General features: G+C 31.7%; 3 protein-coding genes across 3 annotated transcripts; 1 reads left to right on the top strand and 2 right to left on the bottom strand.

The window, feature by feature from the left end:
- The first annotated feature begins 1332 nt into the window (after positions 1 to 1332).
- Positions 1333 to 5797, top strand: LOC114398139 (histone deacetylase HDT1-like). Its single transcript, XM_028360294.1, has 10 exons — positions 1333 to 1408; positions 2256 to 2326; positions 2418 to 2635; positions 2770 to 2792; positions 2882 to 2917; positions 3000 to 3139; positions 3714 to 3818; positions 3894 to 3984; positions 5178 to 5301; positions 5412 to 5797. Exons 1-10 carry the CDS (start codon positions 1396 to 1398, stop codon positions 5470 to 5472), a joined length of 882 nt encoding a protein of 293 aa, XP_028216095.1. The 5' UTR covers positions 1333 to 1395; the 3' UTR covers positions 5473 to 5797.
- Positions 5798 to 6575: 778 nt separating this feature from the next.
- On the bottom strand, positions 6576 to 9159 carry LOC114400279 (splicing factor U2af small subunit B-like). Its single transcript, XM_028362647.1, has 4 exons — positions 8754 to 9159; positions 8581 to 8662; positions 7492 to 7618; positions 6576 to 7395 (listed from the first exon to the last, which is right to left on the bottom strand). Exons 1-4 carry the CDS (start codon positions 9087 to 9089, stop codon positions 6996 to 6998), a joined length of 945 nt encoding a protein of 314 aa, XP_028218448.1. The 5' UTR covers positions 9090 to 9159; the 3' UTR covers positions 6576 to 6995.
- Positions 9160 to 11362: 2203 nt separating this feature from the next.
- Positions 11363 to 15783, bottom strand: LOC114400278 (enolase). Its single transcript, XM_028362646.1, has 17 exons — positions 15624 to 15783; positions 15332 to 15395; positions 14909 to 14973; positions 14765 to 14812; positions 14518 to 14604; positions 14359 to 14439; positions 13975 to 14076; positions 13789 to 13869; positions 13425 to 13499; positions 13269 to 13331; positions 13094 to 13171; positions 12448 to 12642; positions 12291 to 12341; positions 12102 to 12190; positions 11932 to 11983; positions 11789 to 11845; positions 11363 to 11711 (listed from the first exon to the last, which is right to left on the bottom strand). Exons 1-17 carry the CDS (start codon positions 15687 to 15689, stop codon positions 11631 to 11633), a joined length of 1335 nt encoding a protein of 444 aa, XP_028218447.1. The 5' UTR covers positions 15690 to 15783; the 3' UTR covers positions 11363 to 11630.
- Positions 15784 to 20950: the final 5167 nt, after the last annotated feature.

The following is a 20950-nucleotide window of genomic DNA, read 5'->3' as shown; positions in this document are numbered from 1 at the left end:
AGTTATATACCTGTTAAATTTTATGATATAATTATATATGTACACTGTTAATAAAGGAAATACTCCTTTTGTTGTCAATAAATTTTAAACAATTTTATCATTTTTCAGATTTTATATTTTTATTACTCTCTTTTGATAATTTTCCACTATTCTCATCTTACTTATTTTTTATTAGTCTTATTTTTGTTTAACCTATAAATCCCTTTTTTTCTTTTCTTTTATTTTTAGTAGGAAAAAAAGACACTTCGTGTTTCTCTATATTTTTTATATAAAAAAAATAGATAGTTTTTGAAATATGAGTGGAATGTGAATTGATTGAAGAGAATAGTTATAGGGATAAAAAATAAATTTGAAAAGGTAATTTTATGAATAAAATGAGAAATAAATGTGCATACCAAAATATTTTATTCTATTTTTATTAACAGTATAGATTTAAAATACGAAGAGAGAAACAGAGTGTTTCTTATAATATTAATATAAATTTACCTCGTCATTATATTGATATAATTTTGTCCCACATATCTTAAAACTTAATTTTATCGGGTTCATCAGGTCAAAATTTCAAGTTAGGAAAAAAAATGTAAGTAACAAAATTTTCTTGCAAATTATAAAAATTATAAAATGTCTAATAATACTCATTCCAATTCTATTCATAAAACCCAAATCAAAAGTAATAATTGTTTTTTTTATAATATACAATTTATATTATCTTTTATATTAATTATTTTTAAATTAAAATATTCCTAATTATTAATATTGACGGACAACTAATTAGAAGATACAGAAAAATTCATATCAAAGAAAAGAAAAGAGAGAAGACTATTAATGATATGATTAATTTTGATAAAATATATAAATTTAAGATAAATTCATTTTTAATAATTATTTAAAAAAATTATGAATTAAACAATTGGATATTATAAATAGTAGGAGAAGTGTCTCTCTAAATTTTTAAAATGATAAAAAAATAGAAGTTAAATATAATTAATTAAAAAATAAATTAAAACATTAATATAAAGTAGTGAAAAATTAATATAAGTTAGAAGAAAATTTTGAAATTTAAATATAAAATTATCCCATACATCAAATGAAATCATTCCCATTATTAATAATTATGTAAGCTAAAAGAAAAATTTAAAATTTAAGAAATAATTAAAGAATAAAATTATGAATTGAAATGTAAAATTTTAATTATTAATAATTATAAATATAGATGAATGGAGGGAATATAAAAATAAAATAATAAATAATTTATTCAAATTCAAAATCTATTATATGCGGAATGGATCCCTAAATAAATAATAATAAATAAATTCATTCATTGATTAAATACTCGAAAGTGTTCCGTTTTTCTGGAAACTTTTTTTCTTCTCTCAACTCTCTCTCTCTGCGTCCATGGAGTTTTGGGGTAACACCATTTCTTTTCAGTTCTCACTTCATTTCGTTAGCCTTGCCCTGTCTCTTCTGTTTCGTGTTTTCTTATTCTGAATTTTCCTTCTTCCGTTTTCTAACTCTGAAAATTTTGTTGATTTATTTTTTTCATTTTTCGGGGAGGGAAGAGCATTCCTTTAATTTTGTTAGAATGTGTTGAACTCGTGCTTTTGCTATGTTTATTAGATAATCATGATTCACGTATCTTCGTGCATATATTTTTTTAATTAATAATATAAATGTGTACTTTATTATATAAGGTAATTGTTCTTAGGTTTTGTATATTTTGCTTTCTGGATAATGTTGGTGCAAATGCGATCATTGTTTCTATAGTTTTAGTTACTCATTACTCAACTTTTACCAATTATCATCATCAACCATCATGCTTGTTATATGCCACCGGTGCCACTATGTAGTAACTGTTTGTTCACTTCGTAAGTCATTTGTTGAGTAATTGAGTTTGTGAAGAACTTCATCGTTCTACCAAATTTTTTAGCGTGTCTTTGAAGTATTTGACCCCAATGTTTCTTTTGTAAAGAAAATTTAGTATGTTCTTTTGTATTAAAATTTAATGTTGAGGTTTTAAAGATGGGTCCTGTGCAGTGTCAAACTATTTACAGTTGCAAAATTAATTAGATTTGTTTCCCTATTTGGGTTTATTCATCCTGTTGAAAGATATCTTGGGTTGGGGGTGTGGAAGTTGAATGAAGGTAAGTAATCATCATTTTGTCATAGAAACGCATCTTATGAGGACAAAAAAGTTGATAATCTAACAAGCATTATTATTAAATTAACATCGTATGCCTATTTATAATCCTTTTTAGGTGTTGAGGTGAAAAATGGAGAATCTCTCAAGGTTGATCCAGGAGATGACAAGATTATCCACCTTTCAAATGTATATCTTTATGACAAATAAACATAGAGTCATTCTGCTTACTTGGAATTGATAATGGTTTTGTTTGAATGATTAAATCATCTTGTGACAGGCATGCATGGGGGATGTCACTAAGGATATAGGAGGTGGACCAGTAGCCCTGTATGTGAAGTTTGGTAACCAGAAGTTTGTACTTGGAACACTTTCTTCTGATAAATTTCCTCAGATATCTTATGATTTGGTATTTGAGAAGGAATTTGAGCTATCCCATAACTGGAAATATGGAAGTGTCTTCTTTACTGGATTTAAAGCTCAACCTCAGTCGGAGTCATATCCTTTTTTAATACTATTTTACATTGATATAAGAACACATTTTCTCTTGACAGTCACTAATGCATTCTATAATATTCTCTCACATATATGCATATTACGTGTCCTTAACTTCATTCTTCTTTTATCATTACTGATGATGATGAAGATTCTGATGGTGAGATTCTCTTCTTGATTTGAGTACTATTATTAATTTGATACTATTATTATACAACTTACTTGCACCTGTTATCATCCTTGTTTCAGATATTGATGAAGATATTCCAGTTAGTGCAGTCAATGGTAATATGTCCATCTTATGTGGTATTGTAGTTATAATGTCATAAAGCAGTTTATCTAGTGTATATTGCTAACATTTAAATAGGTAAACCCGAGGTTGGCGTCAAACCTGATGCAAATGAAGCTAAACAGAAGAAGATAGCAGATCCAAGAAAGAGGGATGCAAATGGTGAAGATGACGATTCATCCGAATCTGATTCTGATGATGATTCAAGTGAAGATAAGGTATTTATATAATCTAGAAAGCAGATTTTATAATGAACTGCTGATGATCTTGACTCTTGCATGATTTGTCTGATGGTATATAGTGAAATGAAATGCTTTGAAGAATTTAAGTCCAAAATACTAATGATTGGCCTGAAAAAAGGCAGAATAATAAGTGTTGATTGTAACACAATGATGGCATTGTCATTGCTAGATATATGAGAGAAAGTAGATTGTTGGGCAGTGAAGCATTCCTTTGATGGTTCCTACAGTGATAAAAACTTGTAAACATAGATGAAATGTTTTTATGTGTGCATTCTGACTAGTTATTCCGATTAGTGAATTATCGATTGAAGGAGATTTTAAATGATTGATATTTAATGTAACCCAGTGCCCGGAGGCTCCTTGCTATGTGAAGGTATGGGTGAGGGTCATTGTACGCAGCCTTACCTTTACATATGCCAAGAGGCCGTTTCCGGATTTGAACCCATGGCTAACTGGTGACCAAGGCACAAAATTACTACTGTGCCGTGCCTCACCCTCAAATGATTGATGTTTAAGTTTGTTTAATTGATTATTGATGATTATTGTTTAGCCCACAGCGAATGGCGACATAGAAAGTAGTGAAGGTGATGATGATAGCGATGATGATGAGGAGGAGGAGGGGGATGATGAATCTGATGAGGAGACAGCCAAGAAGGTATGGAGGGACTATAAGGTGTTTCATTTTTGTGGTTGGATTTGAATTTAACCTTCCCTTTTTTCCCCCATATAGATTGAAGCAAGCAATAAGAGGGGTATTGAGTCTTCTAAGAAAACACCTGTTCCTGTGAAGAAGACAAAGTTTGTTACTCCTCAAAAGACTGGTTAGTTGGTTATGTTTTTTTTTCCTTCCAAGCTCTTTTCTTGTGACATTTATTTTTCTAAATCATCTATTATATTTTTCACCCCAAGTTTTGTTTGTTTTATTTTTATACTCATTTTGGGTGTGCTTTAAGATGTGAATATTGTAATTTAGATGTGAGGTTTTAGGGGGTAGTTAATAGCAGCATTTCATGCTGTTATCAAGTTGTCATGACTTGAGCTTGGTTCCCCCATGATGCTTTACTCATCACTTCTCATATTCTTGGAACAGTCCTCATTGCTGGCTATCATGCATTCACTGTCACTATTCTATTCAGAGGGGAACCCCCTCACTTTACCCCTTTTTTTTTACGTTGTGTCCCACTTATTTGTTTAAGGTGATTGTGATTTCATATAGCTTATGGTCAAATGTGTTTTAGTCATATTTGCTAAGTGTGACTGGTGATTTCTATGGATAAGTTACTGTTAATGGCATTACCTGGCCAAAATAGACACCAAATGGTAATGGGAGGGAGATGTAAACTATTGTAATAGAATCCCCCCTAAATAAGTTGTTTAAAGAAGCTTTTGAGAAGACCAAGGCTAAAAAGGATGCATACATCCTGAGTTGCAGGAAGATGATGAAAAGGAAAAAGTGCAAAAAATTATTAATATTTGAATTGGAATAAGAGTTGTGTCATCAAAATGATGCTCTTTCTGCTCGTGCAAAGAAATTGAAGGCACAGATTTATTTCTTGTATATCAGAAGTAACTATTTAATTAGAAAAGATGAAAATTCAAACAAGCATAGATGATGCTTGTGATAAAGAAGCAAGGGCTAGAAATGTTCAGTGCATAGCTTGATATTTTTTGTAGGAATGAAATATCTTTCAAGTTTCAATATTGTGCAATAAAAAAATTTCAAGCTATCATGAAATTGGAGTTGCACTATGTAAAGAGGAATTGGAGCAAAGGAAATGTTGACGGGTCACGAGTAGAATGAACTTTTGATGTTCATGTGGGAGATGTATATAAATTGTTAATGTGTAAGCTTTTAGAATAGTTAGTTAATGATGTGGCATGAGAGCCTCTATGAAGTGGTCACGAATTTGTTCCTTATCGCTAGTTTAACTGTGATTGTTTTACTTGTCTGTGCATGCATGTTGTGACCACAGTAAAACTGAAACGATATTATGAGATTTAATGATCTGTTCAGATAGCAAGAATGTTGTCCATGCTGCAACTCCTCACCCTTCTAAGCAGGCTGGTAAAGCAACTGCAAATAACAAGCTGCAGTCTCCGAAGTCAGGTGGAGATTACAGCTGCAAGCCTTGCAACAGGTGATTGGAGATGTCTTTTTATGTTGATTTGCCTCCTTATTTTCCTTATTTTCTTTTTTCTAAGTAATCAGGCACATCAATTCACGCATAATTTTTATATTGGCTTGCAGGTTATTTAAGACAGAAGATGCCTTAAGTTCTCATAACAAGGCCAAGCACAGTGCTAAGTGAAGTCTTGCTTTTTTGCCTGAGCAGTGACAGTGAATGTTGGTGTTTCTGGTGTTGGATGATAGTAAAAAAACAGTGTAGTTGATGTAGGAAAGCTGGTCTAGTGATTTTGGTATTCAACTTGGGTTTGTGCTAACTGGTCTTTGACCTTGACCTTGATCCCATGTCGGCCTTCTTTCAACCGAATCTGTGATGAAATGCGTAAATACTCCGTACAACTCATGAAATGGTATTCCTGACAAAAGTAAGTTGGTATTTAACGTTGCTAAGCCATCAACCAATGTTTCTAATTATTATTTGGATGGAGGGTATTTTTATTTTTTTATCACTTTCGTTCGTATATTTCCAATCATCAAGCAAATTTTTTAAGATGCCTTTTAAAGCTTTAAATAGTGCCATGTTTTTTTGTTGTTGAGAATTTTGACTATATATTAAGTAAAATAAGTATAATAATAATACATGTGTAAAATACGAGTAATTTATATCTTAGAAATTTTCCTAATATTCTATAAAAAAAATATCAATAAAGGTAAACAATGTTTTAGAAACAGAAGTATTCTATACATTTTACACAGAAAATTAGAGAATTGTTTTGTTGGAGGAGCATTTAAATTATAAAATTGTAAGAGGAGAATTTATAGTGCATCTCCTATTTTTTTCCAATTCTTTTTTTAATGTTTCACATTTGATCTATGGAGCATCTCCAATGGGAGAATTGCGTTCTTAACAGGAGTTGTTATTATCACCCCTCAAATTGTTACTCATCACTCACTTGAGTAAAATTTTAAAAATCCTTCCAACTTAAACGCATTTTCATTACTTATATTCGAAGTGGAAAAAATAAATATAACCAAGATACAATTTTGTTATACAATTGTAAGCAGAATCACGTTTCTATTATATATGTTTGAGATAGGATAAAATATGCAACAAAAATATAATTTCATTATTCATCACACATGTATAACGAAATCGTGTTTAAGATTATTCAATTTGAATAAATTTCAATTTATAAGTAGCTCATCACAATGAATCCCACGCTATGGATAGGCAGGCACAGGTAGGGAATTTTTTTGATAAAAAGTAAAAAATAAATTGCTAATGCGTTTACTTAACAAAAAAAAAAACCTTTAGCTATTCACATAGTCGAAATTCATACATCATTTCATCTGTTTTCCATCTAAATACCCTTCAACATTGGTGACATACAATAAATGCTCGACAACAAAATATGAAACATTCATAGGTGAACTTTATCAAATGTATCGCTTCATCCTCGCAACAAGTTAAACTCGCCGCTTTTTCCATTTTTCTTCCTCCCTTGCAGAACATTACAATTGAAGCAGAAAATTAAAACATTGATGCTATGGATGTTACAAGGTTCTATCACTAAATTGACAATTCCAAATAGAATAAAAACAATGGCAACTGAATCCATCTAACTCAGCGCAAACGACAAAGTCACAAACCAGATTACTTGCCACTCTTGATAGCAGATTTTGGGCCAAACCTCAACGTTGTTGTTGCTATATCTGATGATTACCAGACTCACTGCCATTTTGTGCAACACTCTGTTCTTGATAATCATCATTGCTTTTTGTATTGTTCTTGTTACTAGTTTCCCCTTGTTCCTTCTCCCTGTTCCATTGCTCAATTTTAGCTCTCCTTTCTGCACTATTTTCTCTGATCGGAGGACTCCTATCCCTACCCACAGGACTTCTACTTCGTTTCCCTCTATATCGAGGACTACGGCTTCTAGGCCTCCTACCATGGTGGCCATGGGACCTGTCAAAATCTCTTCTACCAGAACCACGACCAGAATGTAAATGCTCCCCATGGTTACGATTCCTTGGAGGACTCTTGCTTCTGCTTCCACTGCGGCCATTCCATCGCCTATTTCTTCCAAATAATTTCCTTCTCAAATCCCTGAAATTAAACAAGCAGGTTTTAAGCCAAGAACAGCCAAATTAAAATGCAAGTGCAACATCTTGAAAAGCATGAGAACTATGCAAAGAAATCAACCTGCTAATCTTCTTTAGGTGCATGAAGTTGCAATAGCCACCTCGATTGCATACATTTTCCTCATACTGCCTACAAGTAGCTTCTCGAAAATCCGTAACAGGAGAGAAATCAACAATGATGGGTCGACCTAGATGAATCATGAAGTTATAAATTTCATCAAAATAAAGTTCCTATTTGGGAATGGGGTCAACAGAAATTTCAAAAGAAGCATGTTATATAGAGAATTAATTTTCTACATATGATTATGTTCTGTTCCAGTCATCACACAATTCACAACAGCTTTGTGAAATCACATAGTATGAATTATACAATACACTTTAGAGGAGCTAAATCCAGCAGAAGGAACCTGGTCAAAATGCATTTTTCATCATATAAAGCTCAAGGCTCTGACACAGCTAAAAGAAGGTCCAAGAAAAATGGTTATGATAAAGACCTAATGCTAAACCAATAGGGTTATCTCCAATCTAGTGCCCTGAAAACCAAATGAACATTAACATTCCTTACACAAGAAATCAAAAACTGAAAAAATATCAAAAAATGGCTTTCATATTGTTATTCATGGATTTGGATTTGAGTTTAACTCAAACCCAAAAGCTAGCCAACTAAGTCATGAGATAAGATTTTGGCCATATCACTAATCCATGTAAGATATCCAACACACAGACCTTATGCCGAGTACAGGACATCTTGAACATAACGGCTAACCCAATCCTACACACTAAAGTTTCTAGGACTGAAGGTCAACAACAGCCTGATAACAACTAGGCCAACATGTCCAACAACAACGACTTGTACAAGGTTTAATACCATCTTAAAATTTGAGTTTGAACCCAACTTAACCCCAAATGCTAACTCATGAAGTGAGGATTGCAAATTTTGGGCATATCACAAGTCTATGTGGGATCTTCATCAGTTATTACACATAGCTCTCCCCCTGCGATACTTTTACAGTTGCAACAAACAACAACTCACAACACACAAACAGAATCAAAATCACAAATAATGACAACACGTAGTCAAGGAATCAAGGCACACAAAACGAAATAGTTAAAAACCCTAAGCAAGGGAGTGAAAGGGCAAATGAAGGACCTGAATAAAACCTCCCAGTCAGATTCATGAGGGCGTTGGCTGCATGGTCTTCCTCCCTAAACTGAACGTACACATTTCCAACCTGCGCAAACAACGAAAGAAGCAAAATAAACAATTAAAACAATTAAATTTAAGAAAAATTAAAATTGCGTGAAGGAAGCGGAGAGAGAGACCATATGATCGGCGAGGTTGTCGCAAATATTCAAGCTCTGAATGGGGCCGTACTTGCTAAGCTCCTCAAAGAGATCTTCGTAGAAGTCGTCGAAGTGATCCTGGACCTTATCGGGGTCGAGAGATTGGGGCTGGGGCTGATCGGGGTTGGTGATGATGTTCATGTTCATGTCGGGCCTCTGGTACATGTTCGACAGAACCAACGTTGGGCTAATTGTGGGCTTCGTGTGAAGCCGGGAGCACCGGTCGCCGTGCCTGCACGCGCCGATCTTGAAGTAGAACGGACAGTTCACCCTGTCCTTCTCCGTCCCGAATATCGATGCCAAGTGCTCCGCCATCTCTCCGTTAGGGTTAGGGTTTCGCTTTGGCTTCCCTTTCCTTTCCTTTTCCTCGTGCACTCCGCGATGCTTATCCTTTTATATACTCATTAACCAGTACACTCCTGCTCTTTTTTGTTTTTTCTTTTTTTTTTTTGTTTTTTGCATTTAGTTAATTAATTTATAATTAACTAGTAATTTGTTTTGAGTTTTTAATGTAGTTTCTCTTTAAAAAAAATCGAAATTTGTAGCTAAGTTAAAATTATTTTTATCGGCTGATTTATGTGTTACGTGTATAAATTTAGTTCAATTCAATTTAAATTAATGACACGTAAATAATATTCTAAATTATGGAACATATTTTTAATAGAAAATGTTTAAAATTTAGAAAAATATCCATGTATTGTTGTCTACTTATTTGCTACGAGGATATAGGTAGTTTTTGTTATATCCAAAGACTACATTAATCAAGAGTGTGTTTAAGAGAAAAAAAAAAGAAGAAAATAAATGAATAAAAAATTATGCGAGTCTCACATTTTTTGCATTTTAATTTAATTCAAAATAAATAATTCATTTTTATCTTCTTAATCAAACACATCTTAAGTTTCTCATTATTTAAGAAGAAGATTCAAAATGTGAACTTCTTATAATATTTTTTTATGAATTAAGATTTAAAATCAGAGAAAGATGTCTCCTCTTAAAAAAGAAAAACCTTCAAATTCAAAAAATAATATACTTATATTTATTTTATTTTAAGAAAATGAATGGCAGTTCAAACATGTGATTACCACATGTGCAATCTCCTAAATAAATTTTTTCCTTATTAAATAAGTAATTTAAATATATTTGTCCAAAAAAATGAAGAAAATAACAAATATTTTTTTATTATAAATTATAGTGGAATATGTTGATAACATTAGGTGTATAGTGTTATATTTTCTATACAAAAATATTTTGATTTCTTAATGTGTGTCTTTAACATTTTTTCATTATTTTTTATCTTATATTTGGAAGTCACGTTAAATTTAGACTAATTTAAGTCGAATTGGGTAAACTCATTTAAAAAGGCTTTTCTAACACCTTTTTTTCCATTCATAATACTTTGTTCTAAGAAAACGTTTGTTTCACTTTTCACTCTTAAAAAAAGACGTTTGTTTCAAAATGTAATATTATATTCTCACGGATCGTGTTTTACTTATTATTCTTAACCTTTTGGTTGGCACTTAGTAATTTAAGAAAAAAAGTTATTTAATTTAAAAATATAAGTAAAAAAGATGTAGAAGAATGAAGTAAAAATCAGTTATATTCCTGAAACAAATATTAAGAATAATAAGTAAAACAAAAGTAAATATTTTATATTCCGGAAAATAAACAATGCCTAGTAATGTTATAAGAACCAGATATTCCTAAATTCACTTTTCGTTGATTATGTGATACCACAAAACACAATTTAACATATTTAAGAAAAATCAAATTCTCTACCACTTAAACCAATAAAATATCTTTAATTATTAGAGATTAATTTTTTAGTATGATTTTTCATTTCATCAAAAAATAAAGTTACTGTTGTTTGTGGTGAACTGAAACAAACTAGTCTGATAGGCTGCTGTTGTCTGCTACATGTCGGATGGACGGTTTCATCTCATCTACAAACACTATAACTACCGTGAGTATAATCCAGCATATTAAGGAGAAGATAGTGTAGCAGAAAGAGGGGATTTCTTATCTGTATGGCAATGAGAAGTGAGAGGTTGACGGGATATTCACTTGCCCCTTGTAGCTCCCATGCATGTTCCTTCAATGTTCCCATTAATGGTTAATGGCACGAATAGGCATAAGTACAAAGGGTTTTTACTGGGCTCGAGCGAACGATTTTATTAGGCCTGGAAATGGTCAACGCCAATGGAATTTTCAGTGAAACCTTTCCACTGTCTTAAAGTTGTCAACTATCCGGTGCTCAAGACCACATCATCCTCCTGGTATCACTTTTTAAGTAACCCCCCAGAGCACATCTCCAATGGACCACAAAGATTTGGAAACAGAATCTGGGAAACCATGGAAAAGTGATGCACTGCCAATTTACTTTACTATAACATCCAAGGTTTTATTTCAGACCAATAAGAATGACAATGCAAGTGTGTCAACAACCTTCGGCTTGACATGGATGAAGATAAAATATAATTTGTGCCTATCAAAACCAACTCTCGAGACAAAATAAAATTGGTCGCATCTGTCTGAAAATCGTAGCATTGGGGATATCACGGATCAAGGAATAAAAATAACTTAGCAACGAGTAAGAAATATTTGGGGATAGCCCATAAAATTGGAAATAAACTGTAAGTAGGCTTCAAGTATTAAAGCTAAATATCATTAAACACCTTTCAAAGTCTTAAGACATAACTGTCCTAGCTCTGTGAATCAGAACTCAAATTATTGGCAAGGTCTTTATCATACCAAGACTAATGTTCCAACTATCAACTTATATATCACACCAAAAACCGCGCATCCAAATCTCAATGCTCAAACTCGTGTGGATCTCCAGGTTTTTTCCACTTGAAAACTTTAGTAGGGTTCAACGGGGGTACGGAAGTTAGCTCCGGCGTACACTGCTTCAGCACCAAGCTCCTCCTCAATTCTCAAGAGCTGCCAAGAGCGCTCAAAACATTTAGAAAAAGGCTTAATGAAAACTAAAACTAGTGTAATGAATGAACAACACCAACCTGGTTATATTTAGCAAGACGCTCAGACCTGCATGGAGCTCCAGTCTTAATTTGACCCTGTTCAAGAAAAAGGAAGCATTAATATGTTGAACTTGGTCATCGGAGTGGTAATAACCCAAAAGTTGAATGCAACAAGGCAATACCGTAGCCAAACCAACAGAAAGGTCAGCAATGAAGGTATCCTCAGTCTCTCCACTGCAACCAAAATATAAGAATGTTAGTACATAGAATGTGGTTGCCTTGTTAAAGATCTTACAGCTGTAGGATTTGTATTTTTCACTGCTGTCATCTGCGTTTAAAGACAGTTCCAAACCTTCTGTGACTGGCCATGACACCCCATCCAGCTTTTTTGGACATCCTGACAGCTTCAATACTCTCAGTCACAGAACCAATTTGGTTGACCTGTTCAATTAAGGTTTGTGTCAAGTTATGGTGTATATGCACATCAACATAGCTCCAACAACTTTTCCCTAAAAGATTTACATGAGTGGAATAAGAGTACCTTGAGGAGAAGAGCATTGCATGCTTTAGTATCAATTGCCTTCTGAACCCTCTGTGGACACAATGCAAAAAGTCAAACGACAATCCCTCTGGGCTCTCCAACAGAATAAAAACATTTTTTGATGGAGGGGGAAATTTTGTTTGATCAATATGCAAACCTTGGGGTTGGTAACCAAGAGATCATCACCAACAATTTGTACATTGGCTCCAACCTCAGCAGTTAGCTTAGCATAGTGCTCCCAGTCATCCTGGTCAAATGGATCCTCAATTGAAACAATTGGGTACTCTGACACAAATGACTTGTACAGATCTTTCAAAGCATCTCCAGAGATCCTCTGGGAGCCATCATTGTTCTGCAGGTCAAACAGAAAAGGCCAAGACATAAACAATCTAATCTAAATCTAATTATGTAACAATTGTATCAGTATTACTTAATACAAGATCTCTTCTACAGTAATCCGTTATGTATAATGAATATTCAAAATAATGATCAGCTGCAAATGAGTGAGAAGATAAATTCAGTTGGGGTAAGTGAGAATAAATATGAAGAGAAGGAAGAGTAGAGATTGGATTATTGGAAGACCCTTGCAGTCTGCTCTATTTCTACTTTTTCCTTTGCTATTTTTTTAGTGTTTACTGACTATACTGTTTTCATTTAATGTTGTTTCTAATGAGTGTGAGATCCTCTTTGCTATACATGTTCCTCCAATTGGGGATTTTTCTCATTTGCCTGTAAATAGATATCTGTTTCTTATCACTTTCCAATTAGACTAACAGTAGCAGAAATAAGCTAAAAGAGCTTACATCTTCCTTGAAGTTCAAATCGTATGTTTTGTCTTCCTTGTAGAATTCAGAAGCTGCAACATCCATTCCAATGACAACCTAAGAACATAATAGCAATTGTCAAAGTCCTGTAAATGAAGACACCTGAAATGCCAAAGCACCATAAACAAATTTTTGATGAGGGGAAAATACTAACTTTGCCTGTGTAACCAGCTTTGGCGATGGCAGTTTTCAGCAATTCCAAGCCTTCCTTGTTTTCCTGAACACTCAAAAGAGCTTATCAGTTACTGGCCAAAAAGATGAGCAGGTACCAGAGTTCCATGCATAAAAAGAAATGAGTTAAAATATTGACCTGGATGTTAGGGGCAAAGCCACCTTCGTCACCAACATTTATTGCATCTTGACCATATTTCTTCTTAATCACAGACTGAAATCAAAATGGCAAAACCCATCATTAACTGTATCACAGTCATACAGCTCTACAATCAAGTTGACAAACCATCAAGGAATGGAAGCATTCACAGATAAACACCAGGCCTAACAGGCTGTGATAACTTTATAAGCTAACTTTCTAGTAAAAGCACTCAATAATGGGGGAAAACCAAAGCTTAGAAACCAATAATGAAACGGCGTACTATCCATTGGCGTTATCCTAGTTTGGCAAGATTTAAAAATACATTTGGGAAGAAGTAAATGAATGTAACAAGCAAACTGACCTTCAAATTGTGATACACTTCTACACCCATCTTCATGGCTTCCTTGAACGAGGAAGCTCCCACAGGAAGAACCATAAACTCCTGCATATACATAACATTTCACAAATATATGAAACTCGTCTTGCTTTATCTCTCTCTCTCTCTTACACACACAGAGAGACAGAAGAAAGGTCTTAGAAAGCATGCCTGCATAGCAAGTTTGTTTCCAGCATGTGATCCACCATTAATGACATTGAAAGCAGGAACAGGCAAAACCAACTTTTTGTTACCCGCGATATTAGCAATATGCTGCACCAAAGGAGTGAAATGGCCATAGTGAAGTCATATATATGAAAACAACAGAAAACCTCAATATGACTGTAAGATAACACCTAGTTATTATGTTGATCTTGAATACCAAATTTCATAAAATTTAGATGACTATAAGCAAGCCATCAAGCAACAAATATTTCATTTTTTTCATCATCGCATATTTATATAAATTTTCAGGACAGCTTCAATTACACATAATGGATTCAATGAACAAGTTTCATTTCAGATGATTAAGTACCGCAGCTCGTGGGTAAATACCTTGTAAAGAGGAATTTTCAGGACGCTAGCACCAGCTTTGCAGACTGCAAGAGACACTGCCAATATGGCATTTGCTCCTAGCTAAAACAACAAAAGTAGCATTAGAATTATATGGATCACATTAAAAATGCAATTTTCAAAATATAATCAGCTATGCACCTTTTGCTTGCACCAACCCCATTCGTTAACAGTTCCATCAAGCTGTTGAACCATTAAGTTGTCAATAGCAGTCTGCTCAGTTGGGTCCTGATCATCATCACATGCGTAACACAAAAATTAGATCATGCCAAATAATCTTTAAGTAAAAGACCTAAAGTTACATTACATATTACAGGTTTATATAAACCGAACTATAATGTTAACCACATAATGAGCAAGTTCTAACATAAGCGAAAACTGAACCAACCTTGCCAATCAAAGCAGGGCCAATGACGGTGTTCACATTGTCAACAGCCTGCATGCAAAAGAAAATACCAGGTAAAAATAAACGATTAGAACAATCTAACGTGACGACCTTCCACACTATTTAGTATAATAACACGAGACTTACCTTTGATACACCCTTTCCAAGGTAGTCAGATCCTCCATCTCTCAATTCAAGGGCCTCATAAATCCCTTTAAATTAAAAAAACATCAATACAATTAAAATCGAGCAAGCAGGCTACCGTCAATACATGGGCAGTGGGAACTATATGTGAGAAACTATCTAAATTTCTTGGAAAATTTTAAACATAGAAGCTATCTTAGAAACTTATCCAAAATATTATTTGAGAAAACATATCCATCCAAAGTCCAAACTAATCCTACGTGCGTTGTGCCAAACGAACAAGAGATTGGCTTATAAAAAAAAAACACTACTAAAAATAACGTTTGTACTTTCTTAAATGACAATTTATACGCACGAAAGCAATTTCGGAATCTACAAAACGCGGTGGCAAAATCGGAATAGAGAGAAATGAGTGAGTGAGTATACCAGTGGATGCACCACTTGGAACAGCAGCTCTGGCAAAAGTACCATCGGAGCAAGTCAAATCCACCTATTATAGCAATCATCCATGATAAGTTTCAAAAAATAAACCAACACTAGACCTCATCAAATTTAAATTCATCCTTGAAAAAAATAGGAAAGAAAAAACTCTATGGAATAGAAGCTATCAAAAAATGAGTGAATAAAAAAACGAGTAATACTAACAGAAAAGTGATGAGGAAAGTGAATAATAAAGTGGAGAAGTATGGAAATGAAAGAGGAAGAGGAAGAATCGAACCTCGACAGTTGGATTGCCACGACTGTCGAAGATCTGGCGGGCCTTGATGCTAACGATGGTAGCCATGGACAGCGATGCAATTGAGATCTGCAGTGAGTGAGTAGTAGTGGTTGGGAAGAAGATGTGGTGAGTCTTGGGAGGCAGGACAAGTGTCTGGGATTATTTATAGGCCCGACTAAGCGTCGCTCACTTTTAGGTTTAGGAAACTTAAACATCATGTGATTTCTCGCTTTCAAAGTCACATGATACTCTATTAAAAAAAAAACTTAATTATTTGTTTAGTCTTTTTTTAATTTATTTCTCTTAGTCTTTATAGTTAATATGCAGATTTTTTTAAAAAAATTTACATTTTAATTTTTAAGAGGTTTTTATCATTAAAATTTTTTAACTAACAAAATTAAAAAAAATTAACTGCAGGAACTTTTTGAAAATTACAATATAAATTTTAGAAACTAAAAAATTCACTTATTAAATTTGATGAACTAGAAGTCCACTTATTAACTTTGAGGATTTAAAAAAATAAGTTTAAAAACTATAGAAATTAAATGGATAATTAAACCAAAAAAATCAAACACTTTTAAAATAAAATAAATTTGACATGAAACTCAACTTTTTTAACTTGATTTTAAAACACTTTTATGTTTATTTTTAAAATTAAAAAAGTTTAAATATTTAATTTGAAAGAAACACATTCTCCTTACATTTGATAAGGAGTTGTTGTCAGAATTGACATTGATATTAATACCATAATCATCTTGACATTATTATTGTTGATATTATTATCATCAATATTATCATAATCACCACTAATATTATTAGCACTTTCACTATCATCATCATTGATATTGTTATTATCATTGTCATCGTCACCTTTAATGTCGTGCCACCATTATTATCGATATCATTACTAATTAATAATGATTAGAAGTGAATCTAACTTCACTCAAGGTTCAACTCAAATTTGATATGAACTTTCATTTTCTTTTTTAGCTCGAAGTTAATTTTAGTTCACAAATAATTTTGATATGAATTTTCTTTTTCTTTTTTAGCTCGAAGTTAATTTTAGTTCACAAATAATTTGATTTAACTTGTTCAACTTAAAACTAATCCTCTGATGTGTATATATTATTTGATTTTGTTTTTTTAATACATAAGATCATGAATCAAACTCCTAACATAATGCTTATGAAATTCAATCAACTATTAATTATGTTGTTCCTTGTTCATTACATGTGCGTGTATGTCAATTTAACTTATATACTAGTTGAGTCTTATTATATGTCAACTCATTTATTTAACAAGTTTAATTTTTAATTTAATCTCATAATAAATTTATTTAACTCAAAGCTCATTTTGTTTGGGAATCAAGTTCAATAAATTAATTGTTTATCTCAAACTATCATGGAGTTAGTTTGATTTATTCTCAACATATGAATATCTCCAAAACAAAATACTTGTGGGAAAAAAATCATGTTTAGTATAATTTTTAAAATAATAAAGTCAACAATTTATTTTTATTTTAATTAATTAATTAATAGTGTAATTTTTTTTAATATTTTCATTCAAATAACGCTGTTAATTTATTACTTAGTTTATTGATTTGGAAAAGGTAATTAGTGAGAAAATAGTGCTTAATATCCATTTAATTTTGATTATATTCTTAATGATTTCAAAAACTCTTTCGTTTCTGACTAAAAATAAGGATAAATTATTTTGAATACAAAAAAAAATTAAATATATATTTAGCTTGTTTGATTGATGGCTTAATTATTTGTAGGTTAAAAATGTTCAATTATGGAATGCCTAATTACTAGAGAGAGAAAAAGGAAAAAAAATTACTCCTCTTGACATATGTTCATAAATAGTATATTTTGGTTTTTTGTTTAGTTTTTTTTCCTCTTGTTTTCTTCTTTCTACAAGAAAAAATATATATTTTTAAAAAAGTTAATTTCCTTTTCAAAGTATTTCGTTTAATGTGATAACTATTTTTCCATTCGGGTGCTTTTACGCTATGATTGTGATGAAAAATTGATGTTTGGTATCCAGATAGATTCATTATTTTCTTGAAATTAATCCAATAATGAGTGCTGAAAAATATAGTCATTATATATCTAAACTGGTGATTTTGCCGTTCTGGTAATGAGATATTTAATTTTTTTGGTTTGCTCTTCAATTTGCTTGATGCCCAAGAGAAAGTTAGCATTCGCAGCAGCCAACAAGTACATACAACTACAGCTCGTACACATTGTAGGGTAAATAATTTCGTGGTCGTGGATGCATGCACCACGTTTTAATTGTGCAGACTGCAAAGTTTTATTCAAACAAGTCCGCACTATGCAGGAGTACAAACATCTCGTACAGAAGCCATTCAAGTCAATTTGTGGTATTATTTTACATTTAAGAATTAAATATGAATTTTTTATTCTTTAAAAATTAATATATCAATGACTCACACTTTTATGTACCAATTAAACGACTTTAATGAGCATCAAAAATGCTCTCATGTGACAAGTATTTTTTCCATTCGGATGCTTTCACGCCTGATTATGATGAAATTAATCCACTGAGTGTTGAAAAATATGTTTATATCTAAACTGTTGATTTCGCTGTTCTGGTCATGGGATAGTTTACTTTTTTGTTTGCTCTTCAATTTGCTTGATGCGCAAGAGAAAGTTAGCATTGGCAAGTACATACAAAGTGAATATGTTAGGTGACTGATTTGATGGATGGATGCATGCATGGACCACATTTACACTGTTCTATTCAAACTCGCAAGCAGAGCGAGTATCACAACTAACAACATCTCGCACAGAAGGGACTATTCGATCAAGCTTTGATACATTAATATCAAATTTTACATTAAATAAACTTTTTTTAAAAATATCAGCTCAGTTTTATGTCAACAAAATTTTAATATTTTACATTGTAGGGATACTAATTTTCTGACCAGATAAAAATAAAACAAAATGCTAATATGCATTAAATTAAAAAACCTTGGTATTTAAAATGTGTTCCGTATGTTGATGGCTTAATAATATTTTCTTGAAACTAACTAAAGGAGTGCTGAGAAATATAGTTATTCGAAGTGGCGATTTTGCTGGTTTGGTCATGAGATGTTTTACATTTTGTCTTCGTCTTCAGTTTGCTTGGTGAGCAAGAGAAGTGGGCCTTTGCAGACAATATATGTGTTTGAGTTCTGAGGGTTAAGGGGGGGATATTTATATGTATAAATTAGTATTTTAAATTGTATATTGTATATAATATTTTTTAAATAATTAAAATTCAAATAATAAATATTTTTAGTATTAATTATATTATACTTAAAAATCATAATAAAATAATATATTAATATATAAAGTAGCATAGACTTTAGTCACGTCCATGTAAGTGTGAAGGGATGTGAGTAGAATTTCACAAACTTAATCATTTTTATTTATTTAACATTTATTAATAGAATCATATGTGTAATTTTTTTATATGTATGGTTTTATCATATAATAAAAAGATTACATGAAATTACTCACTCTAGTTTAATCCATACCAAAAAAAGATAGTTGTACCAAAAAAAACTATTCTAGTTTAATATTAATCTGTACAAATAAATTTGTGTTTATTTGGTTTTCATGATTATTGCCATTAATTACTATCAATCAGATTAAAAAATAATTAATTAAAATTACTAAGAAAATCAGAAAACGAAAAGGATTTATTGAGGAATATATATATATATATATATATATATATATATATATATATATATATTCCATAAAAATAAAAAACAAAAACAGTATTAAGAATTTACAATAACTCACAACTCACACAACTCACATACATGTTTAACTAATTAAGTTGGAAGTTTCCTTTTGACAAATTATATATATTCTGTAAGATGAACTAGAGTTTCAAACTTAAATTTTAATGAACTTGTAAACTGAATATCAAAAGTGTTCCTCCTTTTATTTATTTCTATTTCAAACTGAGATTCAAAACAAAATTGAAGTAAAATTCACTTTACAGTTAAACCTAATTAAAAAGTAAACAATATTTGTTTTAGTTTTATTTTATAAACGGGCGTTGAGAGTCTCTCAACTGAAAAAATAGACATAACTTTATTATATGTGGCTGAGCCTGTGATGGTGTTGAAGTGAAAAATGCCCACCCGAGACGCTCATTCAAGACTTGTTGCAATATGTGTCACGTCTCACTACCAAAAGAAAGTATATTAGCCCGATTCTCGGTGTTAGTAACAACTCCTTATTTAAAATTGCACTTGGTACTAGTTCATATATTAAACATTTTATAATGTCCCAAATTATATATAAATTGAATTATTTTTACGACTACTATGAACCAATGTGAACGAAAAAAAAAAAATCGACTGCAATATTAGATATCAGCAATAAGTCAGCTTAAAAAAAACAATAAGTCGATGGTACTTGTGATGAAAAATACAATAAAAGAATCACTGCTAGAACAAACCGTCAAGTTGAACGACGCCTATATATAGTAATTTATATACTAATTATAATTATAATTTAATCAATGAGAGTAGGTAGTTATACCCAGTGTGATCCCTTCTGACGTACATTGTTGCAGCGTGCGTTTCTCCGTCATTACGCATGCCATTTGTTTTCATCGTTACTAGTTGAGTAGTTGTCAACTGATAATGATGTTTTTAATTTATATGACATTTTTTTAGTATAGAAAATAGGTTTGCATTGTTAATTTTCCAGAAAGGATTATAGTACAGAATTCAACATTTTCTTATCGCCCCATCGGATAAAACTATACTGTAAAAAAACACTATTAATATCGATTTAGTGGTGAAAAATTAGAGTATTCCTAATATATATGAGATGATGAGTTCAAATTTTAATATAATTATTGTATAAAAAAAATAAGACTATAAGAATGAATACATTGTTGGTTTAACTATAATTTATATCTATATTATATATAAATCTTCTTTCGTTTGCATATTATGTGAATACCAATTCTCATTTCTTTACATCTTTATTTTTATTGTCATTAAAGTTATATTTATAATTATAAATTGATAATATATTAAAGGTTAATAAATTAGTATATTATTATTAAAAGAATACAATCGTTCATATCCTCACGTCAATTATCATTAAAGGTTTTACCTTTGTTTCAAATTTGTCATTAAGGGAGGATAAAAAAAAAACAAAAACTTGAGGAGCTAGCATTGCATGAGCATCCCTACATTAAGGATGAAGAGGTAGCATTAAGAGAAAATATTAAAGTTTAAGAGGTTTGTGTGGTTGAACATTGGAGTGCGTTTGAAGAAAAAAAAACAGGATTTT

The sequence above is a fragment of the Glycine soja genome, chromosome 19, assembly GCF_004193775.1.
Source record: "Glycine soja cultivar W05 chromosome 19, ASM419377v2, whole genome shotgun sequence".
In the NCBI taxonomy this organism is placed as follows: Eukaryota; Viridiplantae; Streptophyta; class Magnoliopsida; order Fabales; family Fabaceae; genus Glycine; species Glycine soja.
This window is presented reverse-complemented; position numbering and strand designations above follow the sequence as displayed.